Source organism: Phycodurus eques, chromosome 13 (assembly GCF_024500275.1).
Source record: "Phycodurus eques isolate BA_2022a chromosome 13, UOR_Pequ_1.1, whole genome shotgun sequence".
Classification (NCBI taxonomy): Eukaryota; Metazoa; Chordata; class Actinopteri; order Syngnathiformes; family Syngnathidae; genus Phycodurus; species Phycodurus eques.
The window spans coordinates 21140177-21159703 of NC_084537.1; the positions used below are offsets into that span (position 1 = coordinate 21140177).

At 41.5% G+C, this 19527-nt stretch overlaps 1 protein-coding gene across 4 annotated transcripts in view; it reads left to right on the plus strand.

The window, feature by feature from the left end:
• Positions 1-1732: 1732 nt before the first annotated feature.
• The window catches only part of rock1 (Rho-associated, coiled-coil containing protein kinase 1), a 47627-nt gene continuing 29832 nt past the window's right edge, over positions 1733-19527 (plus strand). For all 4 annotated transcript variants that reach the window (XM_061694667.1, XM_061694668.1, XM_061694669.1 and 1 more), the window contains exon 1: positions 1733-2594. In XM_061694667.1, the coding sequence (XP_061550651.1) occupies positions 2502-2594 (93 nt within the window). In that variant the 5' untranslated portion in view covers positions 1733-2501. The remainder of the gene's footprint in view (positions 2595-19527) is intronic.

The following is a 19527-nucleotide window of genomic DNA, read 5'->3' on the forward strand; positions in this document are numbered from 1 at the left end:
ATCAACGCACTGTATGGCTGGAACAGTGCAGAGATCGGACAATGAGTTGGGTGGCGTGTGTGCGTGTGCGTGTCAGACTTTAATAAACAGAAAGGAGCAAGTCTGCACGTGCACATGATTACACTTTCAGTGCTATGGTCATACATGTGCATTTACATTATATTTGCATTTTATACGTGACGCATTATATGACGTCCTCAAAGTGTGCGCGTCAAAACGCATACAACGATTAGCAGAGTATGGTCAAATAAATAAACTGCACTACACCGTCCTCTAGTGGTCAAAATACTTAATTTACAGGTGCCCCAATGTTCATAAGAAAAAAAAATCAGCTAATAACGATGTAATATTACAGGAAAAACTTTTAACATTCTGAGAAAAAAAGGTAGAATGAGACAAAGTCAGCAGGTCATATTTTGGGGAATAAAGCCATAATGTTACAAGGGAAAAAATCGTAATAAGAGTCAATTTGTGAAACTATATTAGGAGGGTAACCTTGTAATTTTATGATAATAAAATAGTAATCTTACAGGAAAAATGTTGTGGCTACTGTTAGTTTTAATGTTACGGAGTGAAGATGTTATGACAATACATTTTTAATATTATGAGAGAATCGTCCTAATGAGAATAGTTGTTAAATTTGAGAGGAAAAAACAACAACAACAAAAAAACAACGTTACAAGAAAAGCATTGTAATGAAAAAAAGTGTAGGTTATGTCAAAAAATTCATAAATTACCACAATAAAGTTGTAATGTTACAAGAAAGAAGCAGTAATGTTATGAGACTAATGTTATAATGTTAAAGGAAATCGATGTAATGACAATGACAATAAAATTATAATGAAACTAACGTTGTAGTATTATGAGAACAGATTTGTAATGTTACAAGAAAAAAAATTGTAAGGTCGCGCTAGTAGTCATGACATCTAATATTATGAGATTAAAAAAAGTAATAAGAACAGTTGAAATATTACAAGAAAAAAAGTCATAATGTTACAGGAAAAAATCCAAATGTTACTGAAGTTTGTCTACGAGTTCAACATTTTTGTATTGAACAAGTATTCAGATTTTGAACATTTCCCAAAATGTACAGTTGACAATGACCCTCAAAAACATCAAAGGTTGGTAAACAATACTTTCAAATCCCTATTATGCTGTAATCTGAATTGTTCCTGTGATTCTGCCAAATGTGATGTAAATTGATCAATTCTGAAATGTTTTTTTGTTTGTTTTTGACCCGCTTTTTTTTTTTTAACCTGGTTGCTTGTCATGTTATTCCGACTGGCATCGTGGCTCAAATATTCTGTTACTCCCAACGATAATTCCATGAATGGATGGAGTTTTCCAAATATTTGTTGAAAGGGAGTTTGGGCTACCTTAATGGATAGCCAGAGGTCTCCCAAATGCTCAGTACCCTGGGATAGTTGTCCCCTTCTCCCCCCCTGATCGACGCCCCTGGCTACATCTAATTATGTTACAGCTACGCAACATATGATAAGCACCACGCGGTGCAATAAATAAGGGGTGTGAACACATATGCAAAAATATAAAGATATATTTGCTTATGCATCTTTCAGGTTTTAAGGGTTGTTGTTTTTTTTCAAAGTCATTGCATGTCATTCCTCAACAAACGACAGCAGGGAGGCAGCAAAATGTCACCTGGTGAAGGCAGCAGCATGGGAATTGCAGCCTGCGTATGGCGCATGCGCACTGCTTGACGTTTTGAAGCGGCTCCTCTCCGGGGTGTTTGAACAGGAAGGCGGACATGTTGGACAGCCTGTGGGACAAAATCGGGGCATCGTCTGCTGCTTTCCCCCCATCGGCGACTAAAAACACATCGAAATCCAGCGCGTGTGCGAGCCGGATCGGACTGCTCACGTCGCTTGCACCGGGACACGGTTGACAGTCGGTGACAGCGGGGGCGGAAGGATTTTTCCCCCTTCAAAGACTTGCTCGAAATTTGGAAAGAAGCAGAAGTCCCCCCCCCTCTCCCCACCACTTCTTCTTTTGAGCTGTCACGTTAGTTTTTGTCGCCCTCTCTTGCGAGAACTTGGCACGGACATGGGAACAGGCCCGGACTAACTCCGCCAATGTTTTAATTGCATTTTTTTGTTGTTGTTCGGATGCAGCGACGTTTGAAGCCCTTCTCCGCTGCGGGCATCCCGCGGAGGCTGACTAATCTTCGACCGTCGCGTTGCCCCTGAAAGTTGTTTGCCGGGGGACTATACTACACGATATAAAAATGTGGCTTTTGTACATCCAGAGGAACCTCAAACGTTTTATCGCGTGTGCAGACTCGAGGAGAACGATGTATTGTCTTTAAAAGTTTCCCCGAAGAAGGAAAAACAAACAAACAAACGAACATTCGGCTAGCTAGCTAGCGAGCTACCGCTGGCGGCTAACGCTAGCTAGCCACTCCGTTGCCTCCCTTTTTTTTTTTTTTTTTTTTTTTTGTTCCCCTCCAAAAGCAAGACATCGAGGGTCTTAATTTAACGCTGAAAATGTCTTCTGGAGAAAGTATGGAGGCTCGGTTTGGAAAAATCGACGCTATGTTGAAGGACCCCAAGTCAGAGATAAACACGGATTGTCTTCTGGTAAGTTTGTAGCCTGTTAGCCAGCTAAGTAGCATAGCGAAGTAGCCATTCGGGTTTCACCTCAAAATTCTTATTCTACAAATCGCCTCGTCTCTTGACACAAAAATGTCATATTGATTGCTTTGTAGCTTGCATTTCTACCACTTTCACGCTTTACATGGACATTTTATTTAGTGCTTCCCGAAACCAGACGTCTGTTGGAACGTTTGGTCGCGGTTAATCAGCAAATAAGCAAGTTTTTACTTTGGGAAAAAAAGTCTCCGTTTAATCAATGGAAAGACTGTGTTGCCAAAGTGAGTCGTAAATACAATCCAGACACATGCTAAGTGCGTCACGTAGAGACGCATACATACTATATAGACTGCTTTGAACAACAAATCACTAACAAGTCATCGTGGTCTGTGATGTCATGATTAGAACGCCTAAGTGGCTTTGACATGTGGGTGGCGAGGCTTGGTATTGAGTCTCCATATACTTCATGACATACATTTCCAACCACTATTTGAGCTCCATCTGCACAAACCAAATGAGGTCCAACACAAAATGAATTTGCCATTTATAGATTTGGTTGTAGTTGATCACAAGATTTGGTTGTAGTTGATCACAACGTATACCTCGGGGCACCTTTTGGCTTTTCTCGGTTGGATGAACCTCAGTGCGTCATACCTTTCTACAAGAACTGAAGACAATAGATAGTTGGTGTCTATAGTTTTTTTGAGTTCATTCAGTTGCCCCCTGCTCCAGTGTGTTCCACTAACAAGTGTGTGTGTTCACTGTGATGGGTAAAATGAAGAGAAAAAAATTTATGTGCATGGATGCATGTTGATGATGATTCTATTCCATCTATTCTATAATCTATGCTGCTGTTGGTTGTTACCTTTTTTCGTTGCATTTTTGCATTTAAAGCTAAAATCTGTCAATTCTGTTTCCCCTTAGGTTGGTATTCAGTATTACCATAACAGAAACGTCTTGTATGTGATGATTTTAAATTTTTATTCTGTTTTGAAGGACAGCCAATGGGGAAAAAGATGTATTCTTTGGAAGAGGTAGTTATTGCTGCGTTTTGAGCACGCATTGCTTGGATGTTGCTGAGTTTGGTTTATTTTATATCAGTCACCTTGTTGGGCAGCTCAGGGGTCCCGCATGGATTTCAGTCAAGGCAGATGGCTTTTATTGTTTGTTAGTTTTTTTTTTCCGAGATTATGACCGCTCGTGTAGAACTGAATACAGGGGGTCTCGATTCACAACGGAGGTCTGTTCCTACGATGGCAACGTATTCCTAAATTTGTACATAAGTGTAAACGTGCTATAGTCCATCACTAACCGACGCTAACGCAGTAGTGCGATTTAATTATAGCGTTATTTGTATGAAAAACGTGTAAAACAATCCAATGAGAAACAGCAGTAACTGAGCAAACCATCATGTGCCACATGATGGCATATTCTTGTGCTGCAACATAGTCTATCACTAATGCAGTAGTAAAGTCGTAATTACAGTAAATATATGTATGAAAAACACTTTTCGGGCCGTAGACGAATGAAAATTAAGTACGGCGGTATCTGAACATGTCTATCTCACACCATTGTATGTATTTCCTTGGAATATTGTAGAAGTGATCAATTGAAAATGTAAACACTCGGACAGCTTTATTGATAGTGTTGCATATTGATGTCTATCCTTTTCCTACCTTGTAAAGTCCATCAATAATTAATGAGAAATCAATCACTGGACATGAGATCAGTGTCTACCAATAGATTAATATGATTTAATCATGACATAATAACATAATTAAAAGTAATTTGAGCAATTTTGATTTCAGAACTATGAATCAAACTGGTAGTCCTTCACATTAATCAGTACCTAAGAAGTATCGCTCAGTTTCAAAAAGGTTGGTAACCCACTGGTATAGCGGTCGTATAGATGTTGTGACGTATCATAAATGTTTATTTCCCCTAATATGTAATGTATTGCGATAGTTTATGTCATACCATATCATGAGTAACTAGGAATGGGAATAGCAGACTAGATGTACTAATTTAAAATGTTTTCAGGTATGATTGAGACCGGTTAGCGTTCACACCTGAGTTTCAAGCTGTCGGCTTGTTTGGTATGCACTCGGGTTCGCGCGACGCCTTTCACATTTGACCAAACAAATGGCACATAAACTATGAACAGAGCTTTGAACTTGTTGGTCACTACAAGAATGTCTTGTGGTTCCATAATCTTCTGAGTATTATATTTCCATTTACTTAGTCTAAATTGCCCGTAGGTATGAATGTGAGTGCGAATGGTTGTTAGTTTCTATGTGTCCTGCGATTGGCTGGCGACCGGTTCAGGGTGTACCCCGCCTCCCGCCCGAAGATAGCTGGGATTGGCTCCAGCAGCCCGCGAACCTACTGAGGATAAGCGGTAAAGAAAATGGATGGATGACTTCTTCACCCACATAGGTTATTTGAACAATGGGCATATTTAGGCCTACAATGCTCGGTATGTTGTCCATCCCATTAAAGGAAGAGCAGGTGCCCCGGCCTTTATTAATAACCACTTTCACACTACATTCCAGTAAATTGGCGTAACAGTAGAGGCATGATTTTTATGGCTGTGCCTTTTGAGACAGAATTTACCAAAGTGGGACTCTGGCGCATTCACACAGCTGACATGGGTTGCCACATTAACAATTAAATGTGTGGTTATGTCAGCACGACAGTGACGATTGCTTAACGCTCAGCCGGCGTGGATCGCGAGTATTGGATGTTAAACTTAACACTCGTGCTGTGTTCTGCCACTGGGATGGCAAAAATTTCCCAGGTCTGTTTCAACCCCCCACGGTCCATAATCCCGCCTTGGTCCCTTATGCGCTGGACAGTGAAATGGGGGAAAAAGTATTGAACCTGCCTGATAAGATGGTCAGTGTGAAGTAGGCCTTTTTTAAGATGGTACAAGAGCCATTACAGTGGATGGCTGATACCTGCGTGGAAGGGTATCCACAATGCCAGGACAGAGGTGTGTAAAGTTTAATACGTGACTCTTACTTCTCCTGCTCTGTTGTCGTTGTACTAACAGTATTTTATATTACACCAGATGCTGGTCACACATCTAATTAGAGGGGGGTCCTCGGTTTACGACAGAATACCACCCCGTGGGAAACTTTTCTTAATTTAGTTCAAAAGGCTGAAAGAAGACTCTATTCGGTGGATAGTCCAGGAATACTTTGGAGCTGATCATATCTGATTGGAACCTTTTAGTTCCAGGAATTCCTAAGAACTAAATGTGGTGAAGAATTGAATACAGAGGCCCTCGGTTTATGACGGAGTTCCGTTCCAGTGGTGGCGACATAACCCAAATTTGTACGATGCAAGTCGGAATACGCCATAATCCCAGAGGTCACCAACCTTTTTGAATTTGAGAGCTACTTTTTGGCTACTGATGACTGCTAAGGCCTACCAGTTTAATAAACACTTCTGAAATTTCTCTTAAATTACATTTAATTATATTAGGTTAGTAATAAATAATGATATTCATCAATGTGAAGTGATGTGAGTTGTATACATGGGTGATCTGATTAAGAAACTTGTGTGTGATTGTATATTAATGCGCTATAACACTGTATTTCTATTAATCGCTGCAAGTGTAAATGACCACTTCTACAGCATTCCTAGGAAATCCCAATGTGCCATCACTAGTGAACTATTTTTAGAACAGGCCTTGGGGGCTACCTGGTGCCCGCGGACACCATGTTGGTGACCCCTGTTCTATCACTACCCTACTCTAAAGTAGTCATAAGGTCACAATTACAGTACATATACTGTATATATGTAAAAAAAAAAAAAAAACACTTCTAAGTCATGAGTATTAAACAAATGAAAAACGGTAAGTACGGTGGTACCTGAGCATGCCTTCTCGTGCCACTCAACGACGTATTTTCAATTCACTGCGCAAACCAATTCATTGCGTGTCTTTTGAAACCTTCAACTGTTGTTTTTCGGTACGGTTGTACAGGGGGGCTTTTGTTTACAACTGTTCCAACATGCATCATATGTATGTTTCAAAGTTCCGAACGACGCATGATGAATTAGTTTGCGCTGTGGTGTAAATGCGTCGTCACACGGCACAAGAAGGCGCACACTCGGTTACCACTTTGCTTAATGTTTTTCCATTTGATCCGTGGCCTAGAAGTTTGTCATGCAAATATCTCCGTTAAGTAGGACTACTGTGTTAGCGTAGTCTAGTGATAGGCTATTGCACATTCCTAGTTGGATACAAATTCAGGTTACATCGCCGCCGTAGAAACGGACCCCTGCGTCGCTTACTGTAGATCGCAGCCTCTTGCAAATAAAAGCCACTTAGTCTCTGTGACCTCCCATCCTGTTGCAGACAGAGCCAATTAAAGTCACCTAAAAGTGCGCACACTCTGCATTTTTAATGGGCCAAAGCTGCGGGGACTGCTCCCGCTGGCAGCCCTGCACACAAGCTTGTTGTCCCACCCCCCCTACTTTTTTTTTTTTTTTCACCCTCTCGCCGCAAACTGCCTTGATCGATGAATGGAGGCCTTTTGCCGAGTCACCGTGCGACTCCACCCACCGTTTAATAAAATTCCATCCTAATCAAATAACCTCTTGTCTTCGGACCGGCCCCCCGAGTTTCCCCAGTGTGTCCCAAAACTGTTCTACTGCACGGCTGCCGATGGTTGAGACAAGGCAGGCTGCTCTGAGGTAGCAGGGTGTGGGCTCCAGCACACTTAGCCATAAACCAAAATTATGTGCACTGAAGACTCATGTTTCTGAATGCAGCAGCGAAACAGGACATTCGGCTCATAAAGCAGCCAACCGTGCTTGGTTATGAGTAAAAGGTTCCATTAGAATACTCAATGCAAGCCTGTTAGAACGCACTTTTTGTACCTTGTGTGACTTTGTTGTAGCATAGCACTGTTGTGGTTTTACTTTTCACAAAGGCCACCAGGGTGTCATTTGTCTTGCGCCTTACAGCTCTGCTCTGAGCATATCGAGACCTGTGTTCCAACATTGTTAGCCTTTATCTTCTAACCCCCTAAATAAATCCTGTGTGGATGGAAGAGGGCCTTATCTGGATGCCCCCTCCCCTCCTCAATCATGTTCCAGGCAGCCTCCGAAAAGAGGGATCGCAATGGACAGAATTCCTGACATTGTGATGTGGAAGCTCCCTGACATTCGGGGTCTGATCATTGTCCACTTGTTGCTTTTGTAAACAGCTGATCGCTCTCAAACTGAATGCTAGGTCTGTGTATATGGGTTGTTTAGTTGTTTATGAATCGTTTCAATGAAGGACTACATTTATGCGAAGAACAACCAAGTTAAGTCTGTTTGGGAAAGTGTCACGTACTGACTACAATGTTGTCAAAACGTTCCCCTATTTACACCCAACCCATTTACTAGGAGTGACACTAAATACTGATATCAAGACGAATGTTTCCTCTATGATACAATATCAGTCCAGGCGGTCCTCAGTTCTCGGTGGTCCTACATATAGCACGCAGTGAACGAGTTTGCGCAGCGTTGTCAGCATATGTGGTCACTCGGCAGACAAGGATCCCTAGGACAACCAACCAACAGATATCGCTATTTTCTGACTATGTGCAGTTAATGGGAAGGTTAACTATTCAATGTGGCGTAAATCTCAGTATTCTCCTCTATGTAGTCAACACAGCCGCTTTTGCTACTCACTGGTCCGTTCATTATGTTTCGACCAAGCAAAGTAAGACGAAGTTTATTTATACAGTTTGCCCGTCTTTGGTTGTATAGATATCGCTATATATCGTAAATGTTTTGTTCACACCATATAATTTTTCTACTACTTTCCATGGTATTATATCATACAGGGCGTCCTCGGTTTATGACTGAACAGACGTAAAAGGATTTGAGGTTACAAACTGCTCCTCATTAACTTGTTGGCACGTTTTATATATATATGGTAGACAAGTTATTTTTCATACAAATACTTACTGTATGTAGGTTAGTGATACAGCACATTCTGACTTGGATACTAATTCAGGTTACGTTGCCGCCATTGGAATGGAAGTCTGTCGTAAACCAAGGACCCCCTGTAGTGCTACTGCAGTATGTATTCGGGGTCAGTAGTTTATGATGGCAATTTGTTAAGAAACGTGCGCTTGTCCGCCATATGCCATCTTTTGAAACCCCTTGAAGGATGGATATGTCAATGTGCCTATCCACTGTTTTTACAGACTATTATTTTCAGTCTTTTGATGTAAACGGTAGCTCAAGCCCTTTTTAGCGGGATATTTTCACATCTTTGTTTTCTGGAAAATGCCAGGCGAAAAGGGGCTAGTGTTACTGTTTATGTTGACCCGCCAAGTGTATGCATCCGAATCAGATGCCCCAGCCACCTCATCTGGCTCCTCTCGATGTGGAGGAGCAGCGGCTCTACTCTGAGATCCTCCCGCATGACCGAGCCCGGACACCCTGCGGAGGAAACTCATTTCGGCCGCTGGTATCCAGGATCTTGTTCTTTCCTCCAGGAGATACAGCTCGTGACCACAGGTGAGGGTAGGAACGTAGATCGACCGGTAAATCGAGAGCTTCACCTTCCGGCTTAGCTCCTTTACCACAACTGATCGATACAAAGTCCGCATCACTGCAGTCGCTGCGCCAATCCGCCTGTCGATCTCCCGTTCCATTCTTCCCTCACTCGTGAACAAGACCCCAAGATACTTGAACTCTTCCACTTGGGGCAGGATCTCATCCCCGACCTGGAGAGAATGCAACCCTCACCGGAAACGAGTCCGAATTACTGCCGGATATGCGGACCAAACTCTGACTCCGGTCGTACAGGGACCGAACAGCCCGTATCAGGGGGTTTGGTACCCCATACTCCCGAAGCAACCCCCACAGGCCACTCCGAGGGACACGGTCGAGCGCCTTCTCCATGTCCACAAAACACATGTAGACTGGTTGGGCGAACTCCCATGCACCCTTGAGGACCCTGCCAAAGGTGTAGAACTGGTCCACTGTTCCACGGCCAGGACGAAAACCACACAGCTCCTCCTGAATCTGAGATTCGACTTCCCGACGGACCCTCCTCTCCAGCACCCCTGAGTAGACCTTACCAGGGAGGCTGAGGAGTGTGATTCCCCCTGTAGTTGGAACACAACCTCCAGTCCCCCTTCTTAAAAAGGGGGACCACCACCCCAGTCTGCCAATCCAGAGGCACTGTCCCCGATGTCCATGTGATGTTGCAGAGGCGTGTCAACCAGGACAGCCCCACAACATCCAGAGCCTTTAGGAACTCTGAGCGAATCTTGCCACCGAGGAGCTTTTTAACCACCTCGGTGACCTCAACCCCAGAGATAGGAGAGCCCGCCTCAGAGAACCCAGTCTCTCTTTCCTCATGGGAAGGCGTGTCGGAGGAATTGAGGAGGTCTTCGAAGTATTCTCCCCACCGGCTCACAACCTCCAGAGTCGAGGACAGCAGCGCCACATCCCCACTATACACCGTATTGATGGTGCACTGCTTCCCCCTCCTGTGACGCCGGATGGTGGACCAGAATTTCCTCGAAGCCGTCCGGAAGTCTTTCTCCATGGCCTCACCGAACTCCTCCCATACCAGCGAGCTGCTCCAAAATGTTCACCGTCCGCGCGTTCATCTCGAACGGAGGAACCTCCTCGTCGCCGAACGCCGCCGCCAGCCAGCGGTTCACCTGGACCGAGTTGAGAGTTTTTGGTTCAGCAACCAACAAAGCTGCATTCCGCTTGGCCAGCCAGTACCCAGCAGCTGCCTCAGGAGTCCCACAGGCCAAAAAGGCCCGATAGGACTCCTTCTTCAGCTTGACGACTAAAAAAAAAAAACAGCAGTGTTTTTCTAAATGCTTCAAAGTGCACTTTTAGGGTGTGGTATGTTTATCTTTTGGAAGATTAGAATATCATTATCTCTGCCAAGGAGGTAATGTTTTTGTTGCAGTTCGATTGCTTGCTTGATTATGCAAAAAAAAAAAAAAAACGTTTTCTACAATGGTTTTGGAGGGGTGACATGGGTTAGAGAGGGACCTATTGTGGACATTTTGTTAACAATCCACGATGGGCTATTGCTTTATGAATTAGTGACAAAATTCAGGCATATGCCCGAGGTGGGTGCCTTTTGTGCTAATTGAAGCACCACATATCAGAACTGGTTTTGCGTCTGCTTAATTTAAGTGATTTACATTGGCTTTATGGCATTGCCTATTCTTTGAACTCCAGAGACTAAATCTTCATGTCAAGGCTGGATGTTCTTGTTTGTCGAGTGAGTTGACTTCCGTATGTGTCACAGACTGCGCTTCAATGTGGCATGACACTGTGAGTATAAAGCATCGAGTAAGAAATCAATACCACATCCTTTGCAGGATTATGAAAAAAAGAAAATCTGGTTGCCTCAATCTCCGTTCTGAAGAGTAGTGTAGCACACAAGCTAAAAAGGATCAAGTATGCTGTCAGATTTGTTCACAGGGTGCACATCTTCCTATAGTTTACTTTTGGAATGTGACAAACTGCTGTCAGCCACTGAACCTTATTGAATGATTGTAATAACTGGTGTGTATATTACCTCTAGGTTAATACCTTCCTCGGTGATAAGTCAGATTTGGCCTGATGAAGTGGATGCTTATTATGGTACTTGTGCATGCGGTAATAATTAACACCGTGGTGTGAAAAGGCATGAGGTGTTAACTTGACAGCATCAAAATTTAACTCTACATACCCAAATGTACATTTCTAAACCTATCCAAGGGCACGTATACACAAATGTAATATGGCTTCGCTAATATAGTAGCATTATGTACACTTGGCTGAAAAGCCTTTTCTGCACAAATATTACTATAGCTGTGTCCCAATATTTTTGTTGGGCTGGGACTTAATCAACATGCCCAGACTGAACACTTTAGACTAAGATTTACACAAACTACTATTTCTAGCCACTAGTTCGCTCTGTTTCAGTTTAAAGTGGTTCCTTGAGTTCCCCGGTTCTTCTTCCCCAGTTCATAGTCAAATAGTTATGTTGCTAATATTTTTACAGACTACCATTTTCAGCATCTCCAAGAAAAGTGTAACGCTATTTTTTTGTGACACGTTTTCAAATGTTTTCATTTTCTGGCTGCAAAAAGGAGTTATGTGGAAAAAATAATATATATATATTTTTTTTCACCTGTTTTCATCCATCCATCCATTTTCTTTACCACTTATCCTCACTAAGGTCCGGGCTGCTGGAGCTTATCTCAGCTATCTTCGGGCGGGAGGCGGGGTACACCCTGAAACGCCAGCCAATTGCAGGGCACATAGAAACAATGTATGTTGCATGTTTTTGGGATGTGGGAGGAAACCGGAGTGCCAGGAGAAAACCCACCCAGGCACGGGGAGAACATGCAAACTCCACACAGGCGCGGCCGGGATTTGAATCCCGGATCTCCAGAACTGTGAGGCAGATGTGCTAACCAGTCGCCCACTGTGCCGGCCACCTGTTTTCGGTTAAAAAATAAAATAAAATCCTTGTAAATGCTACCAATTCTTAGATGCCAACACTGTTAACATTTTTACATTTTGCATATGTACGGAAAGTTTTTTTTTCCCCAAAAAAACATCCACTTGAGAGACATTTTCAAATGTTTGCCTTTTTAGGTATCTATACTATTATTTCTGACCCATTGTCAGTTCCTGATAAACGTTCCCTGATTCCTTGTCCGGTGCTTTCAGATCGTTTTCAGCATGTATGAGACTTTCTAATGTTTGCCCTTTCAGGCTACCCCATTTTTATTACTACTATTATTATTAATTATTTTTTTTTTTTTACCCATTTTCAGTTAGACCAGTCCCTGATTTCTAGTCACATGCACTCAAAGGCACTATCCTTAAAAGGTCTGAATAAACTGAAGCTGTCCATCAACCTCTTTACTGAGATGCCTATACATTAGTTGCATTTCAAAGTACCTTTCCTAATTATAGCGACCTTTGTCGTTCATAAATAACCCTTACGTGCAAGGTGTTGTCTGCTTTGATAATACTGCTAATAACCATTAGACTAGACAGGGAGATATTTGTGTCACGGACCTAAGGTTGTGGCCATGATTGATTAGTTTTTTTTTTTACTGGTGAAACATGCTTACTGCCTCATTCTCTTGCGTGTATAATCAAAGAGCATTTAACAGCCTTGCATTGAGGTTGATTTCTTACCTTCAAGAGCTAGCTTGTATAGCATTTGTTAGAAGAACAAATCATCTGGTCTACTTTCCGAGTGGAAAGGCTAGCTAAATATGTAGTTATATTGCCCCATTTTCACTTCAGGTTCAGTGCTGTCTGTTGTAAACCGCACCCCTCAGCTGTTCAGGCCTGGGGAAAAAACAATTGGGAGAGCTATTTGTAGCTTCGCATTCCCTTAACTGACTGATGATGTGCAGGAATGCATACTGAAATGATGGAGGCTCTTAATAATGAAACCATTCTTCTTGACTTACCCATTGAACTCAGGTGGGATGAAATTCTCCGTGACCTTTTATTTAATTATTTTTTTGTTTTAAATTAGTTAGCAGGATTATGAAAAAACAGCTTCAGTTTTTTTCCCCCCACTAAAACTGTTTTGGTTAGTCAGTAGTATGACGCTAAAACTACTTAATCGACTTGCTGAACTCATTTCCATTGTCGTCCTTGTTTGGTAAGGTATCAGGATTACAGAAAAAAAAAAACGTCAATATTACACTTTTTCATTAAAATGTTTTATTGGTTTGTTATAAGGATTACGCAAAAATTAATTTCCGCTAAAATACTTAATCGACTTACTCAACTTTGTTTATAGAGTACTTAAAGCTTGAACATAAACAATAAATAATAAAATAATAAATTACTCATAATGCTTGAATCTTTATTTTAATTAAAATAAAATTATTTTCAAGGAATTTTAATTTAATCAGTTTTAGTTAATTAGCAGTCTTACACAAAAATGTGTGATTTTCCACAGAACTTTTTGCGAACATTTGTTAGTTATATAGCAGGACTGCACAAAGATTATATTACGCTAAAATAGTTTTCAACACTTTTTGTTGTTGTTGTTTAGTTGAGATGCAAATACTACTGATTTTTCACAACCAACCTTGTTTTCAGCGCTGTTTGTTGAGTAGAATGCAAGAAATACCTGCACAAAATTACCAGTTGTTTTAATACGATCTTTTTGGTGTTTGTTAGTTATTAGGATTGCACAAAAAAGGCCTTAAAGTATGGCTATTTGCTGGGGTGAGATCAGGAACAGTACGAGGCTCTCACTTTTTGCTCGAATGCCGAGCTCGGTCAGTGAAAACACATGAGTGCTCTTCACTGTTGGAGTACCACAATTATATTTTGACGGGCAAACGTTTGTGACAGTGATTCTCTCAGGCTGGGAACTCGTAAGGAAGCGAAGTGCCCCCGTTTTTGCCACCTCTAGGTTGACTGTCACTACCGTTTATCCGCTAGAGTTGTAAGCTATGCAGTCTTTCTAGGCAAGCAGGATTTCCTGTCAGTTGTTGTTATGTACAGTATAAGCGTGTTAACACACTTTGGCAATTTTTCCATGTAATGCTTTTTTACCTGAACAGCAAGCAATAATGTTGTATTTTTTTATTTATTTTTTTGGACTGGCTTCACGTGTTTGGTAGATCTCGTGTTTCCCCAAGACAGACAGTCTGCACAATGGCTCACATGTGGAAAGCATATTGTCTTGAATGACGAGGTGGCAGAAAAGGAAGTGACAAGTCAGGTCCGCATGCCTCGTGCTGGCATGCAACGGGGATGATGTGACTGAATCTCCCATGGAAAAGTTACGCTTGCACTTAAATGTCTGGAAAAGAGCTTGCGTCGCGTGCAAATTCCTCTCTCCGAAAGCTTAAAAGAAATAATTACCATATGTAATGTCAACCGCTTAATGCTGCGTTCCGCGCTGATATTTGCATTTTTTCAAGCTTGCTTTATTACCGCCTCACATTTACACATTTCGTTTAACATCATAACACATTCAATTCACCCTAAAGATGTTGCGGAACACCATCATGTAGTGCTGCTCGTTCTTGGTATGTTTTTGTAGCACCGCCCCCCCTCCCCCCCTCCTCAAACGTCTGTGGCCTACTGCTCAACGCTGGTAGCTCCAATATAAGCTTTTGCTGATTGATGAGCAGAATTCACCCTGATGTGCCACACTTGCTCCCAGAGCTAGAAGTGTTTTTCACACAAATATTTTCTGTAATTTCGACTTTACTACTGAGTGAGTGTAGGTTCCAAATGGCATACGTTAGGGCTGGGCGGTCTGGCAAAAAAAAAAAAAAAATATATATATATATATAATATATTGGCCTATCTCAATTATCACTTTTTTCATTTTTTTTTTAAACAGCCAGTATTAAAGCATCTGTATTTAAAACTAAAGAAACTAGAGCAGGGGTGTCAAAAACTTTTTGTGACGGGCCACATTGTAGTTAGGGTTTCCTTCACAGGGCCGGTATGACTGTGAACCCATATGTTTAATCACCTCATCATATTCAGTCATAAGTCCGGGATAATAGTTTTACTGTGCTAAGTGAAAATTTGAAGTTTCGGTACAGATTTTAGCTGGAAACATGGCAGTTCACGCTCATGATTTACTTTCACGGGCCACATAAATGATGTGGCATGCCAGATTTGGCCCCCGGGCCTTGAGTTTGACACCTGTGAGTTAGAGAGAGTAGTTCATCATTTTAGTAACACCTTTTGCTAGCAACACTCTTCATGGTCAATACTTAAAACAGTAACTTCAACAGTATATTATCATACTAAACAAATAATGCAAATAAAATAAAACATCTAGAAATATATAAGCAAAATTTTCACTCCACAGTGCAACAAATGTAGAAAAATATAACACTATAGTGAACTAGTTTGAAGTCCTGAGTATTTTTGGAGGTATACAAGAAAATAAACTGCCCCCTCGGGGATAATGAAGACACCTTGGACTGTAAACATTATCATTCTCCAGTTATGATGCTTCATACCCTGTTAACATTATTGCTTTTTTCAAATGTGTATTGTCTTTAATAACAATACATCTTAACTAGTTTGCCATTTTACAAACCACCTGAATAGTGCCGACACAATTGATTGCTGCTTTGGTCTGTTGGTCTCAACACGAGCAGTGGCTAAATGCTAATGCTACGTCTTCTGGGAGCAGTGAGTGACAGGCTGTGGTGACTGTGCTCATATTTTTATGCTTTCCACACAATCGCTTGGGTGGTACTTCTTCAAATGAGTAAACAAAGCTGTTGCCTGTTTTTTTCCCAATGTCGCCACACAGGCGACATTGGGAACTCACAGAGCCGAGTGGCCGTCTCCGTCACTGGGCCTGCCAAGGAGGAGCAGTTTCTGTTTACTCCTACAATTTGCAAACGGAAGTCGAGCAGGAAAAGGACGTTTCTGATTGGCTGTAGTCATGGAGTAGTAGTAGTAGTAGTAGTAGTAGTAGTAGTAGTAGTAGTAGTAGTAACTCTAACCCTAATAAGTAAAGCAATATTGTTTAAGTATACATGCACTTTACTTTATCAATACAGAGCTGTCTCCATGTTTTCACTTTTGTAGTCCATATTATGCACATATAAGTTCTATAATATATTTTAAATTACAATTTGCAAGAGGAAATAAACATTTCAGTTTACATGCACTTTATCCTTTCAGTGTTTAGACAAAACGGTCATGTTTTTTACTTTTGTACTCCATATGCACAAATAAATTGTGCAAATTTTCAGATGTTTTATTGCTTTAAAAATTTGATTTTCTATCAAATATTTTTACATGGCATCCAAAATGTACTTTTCAATATTGTTAAAATGTAGTTATTTATGTATTTCTACTTATTACTGAATAAATATCGGAGCATTTAAATCAATATCAAATCAGATTGCAATCTAATGAAGCCATACTAAATTGAATTTCAAGCTAAAGAATCAAATCAAATCTTAATGTTCTTTACAATGGCCAGCCCTTCAAATTCCGGTTATGTTGCCATTGTAGAAACAAAGTACAACGTAAACCTTGGACCCACTGTATGTAGTCCTTTATATAATCATGCTAACAATATTACCACTAGAACGTTTTGAACCTTTGAGCATTTACGTTGCCACTCCTGTTTCGTGCCAAGCCAATAAATGACTCCTTATCAGGCTCCTATCGAGCCTAATAACCACCCATCATTCATTGTGAGTTTTTTGTGTTGGCATAAAGCATAATACAACCTCACTGTCAATGTTTGTGCAGAGCTTTAAAGCAGACAGGAATTAGAATAGAACTCTGCACAACTCCGTTCAACACCTTTGAGTTGTAATCAATGAACAGTCATGTTTATGAATCGTAATAGCAATATCAATCAAAATAATTGTAGTTTGTATTTTTTCCATAATCATCCAGCCCTGATATCAGTGTTTGCACCACATCACCTGTACTAAACTACAGAAAAGTGCAAAATCTGTTTACAGGATGACAAAAAGAAATATCTTAGCATAGCTCTCAGTCGGGTGCCATGGGAGGGGAAAGCATGGCCAGGGTTTCTGTGATTGTCAGTGTCACTGCACAGAAAGTAAGTTATGGGTCTGTGTGGAACTCACATTCCCGGTAATACCAAAGTTCCATTTTTGTACAACAAACCCGAGATTTCTCTGATTGAAATCCCCTGCACCAGTGGAGATTGCAGCGTTTTAGGTCTCCTGTTGACTCACTGTAGATTGTTGCAGAGTTCACACATAGCCCGGGGCTACATAAATTTACACGATTCAACTGTAAGCTACTAGAATCAGTCAGTACTCTCATTACTGCGGTAGTCATAGTTTGTTGATGTAAATGGCTACCAGAATATACTCTTTATATGGTTTTGTTGTTTGAGCTACCTTTTCTGGGACAACCTTTTTTTTTTTTTTTTTTTTTTTTTTTTTTTTTATAGATGTGAAACAAACACGGTACCTACGCAGAAAATCCCTTGGTTAGCATTTAGCCTACCTTCCTCATCATTCAGTCTTAGGTTTTCTCAGGGCACTCTTCAGAGAGAGCTTTCCTGAGTTGACCAGGTATTATTAAATTTGTACACCATGTTAGCGTGAGGCTGCAGTAGGTCTGATAGATCTGGTAGATATGTCAGAGTTTGCACCATTAATTTTGTCTTAAGATAACTTTGAATCTTTAACTGAAATGCTGAGCTGACAAAAACGTGTTCTTTGAAGATAATTAATTCTAGCGACACTAGCCGTACTGAAGGATCCAATGGCAGACTTTGAACCATCGCTGCTAGCACACTCACTAGCAGTGAGTGCCACTTGAAATGCTTCACATTTTGTCTTTTTTTGTTTTGTCTTTAAATGGGCTAGCTCCATTTACCAAATGTACACATTCCACCCGCAATACCTGCTTCTTTAGTCATGTTGTTGTTTCAGTGGGCTGCTTGTGATTTTCTTTGTTTTTTCCTTCATTTGTTCTCCCACTGGACCACATGCACAGCCCTCCGCTCCGTTTTTCCGTCACAGCATTTAAGTGCTGGCGCGGAGTGAAAACAAGCCTCGCTGTATGTGACTTTACTCAACGGGATGGAGTCCCCCCTCTTCTTCTTCTTCTTCTCCTCCTCCTTCTCCCCTTCCTTTACTTTTTTTCGTTGAGAACTTGTTTGGCCACATACCTAAAATAGCTTCTCTGACGTGTACCGTCCTGTTATGGAATGTTACTGTGGCTGTCCAGAGTTCTCTGCGGCAGGAAGTTATGCAAACATACTCTGCTGAGCATAGAGCCTTGTGATTAGGGTCCTGAAGGACTTGGTTCTCCACTCTTTTTTGTTTTCTTTTTTTTTTGCCTCTTTGGTGCAGACTGGCAGAATGCCTTATATCCTACAACAAGACACCTTTTTATCCTTCGGGTTGTAGAGTCTCTTTCACGGTTATACAGCTTAACCTATGAAAATGGCAGTTATGTTTTGCCTTAATATACCAATGCAGTGTATTTGAATCATCCTCATTCAAATCATACAAAATGAAAAAAAAAAACAGCAACACATGATCCAATGCATAACACATCATCAATTATTTGTGGGTTGTATTAAAAGCAAAACCGGGGTTTCCCCAAATACCTCAGGAACTAACTGTATGTTGCTTGGTTTCTTCCCGATGAGAGAAACCTTTGCCTCACATTTTCCACCTTTTCCCTACATCCCTCCCAACCTGCCCCCCCCCCCCCCCCCCCCACCCTTCCAGCCGTCCCGGAGAGGGTTTGCTTGTTTTGTCTCCTAGTGTGGGGGGTATGGCCCTGATCTGTGTTGAGCTCCAAGCAGCAGCAGCTACAGCACTATTTAAGTGGCTTCCTTGTTTTGTCTGAGCCCCTGATGCATCATGTGGCATCGCGAAAGCAATCTCTTACTGTTTAAAAATGGCAAGATAGGGAAATAGCTTTGGAAATGTATGCATTTTCTTGAACACATTAGTTCTCAGGCTGATGGGATTGCTGACCAGTATGGAGCGCTTGAGTCTTTGTGTGCCTATCTTGTTTCAGTCATTCTGGATTATGGCAGATTAGACTAAATCCCGCCGCTGACATTTATGTTCATGGCTCATCTGAGACAGGATTATGTGGCTGTCACAGAATAAAAAAAACATTCCTCTCTGACACAATCTGCCCAATTTTTGCAAACTAATGGCAGTCAGGAAACGGCGAGGCGGGAGTAGCTCCTGTACTTTTTGTACGTGTAGCAGCCCCTTGCACAGTCCACATAGTGGGGCTGCATTGAGAGGCACAACCCTGATCCCTCAATCATCAAAAGGTACTTAGTTTTGTCACATGCTTTAATTCGAAACTCAGTGACCACGGTGGGAAGTGAAGCCTCACCGTTGCCTGAAATCCAGCAGCCGCTTGAATTTTAATCCAAATCTTTTAAAGGTTTTCCACCTGC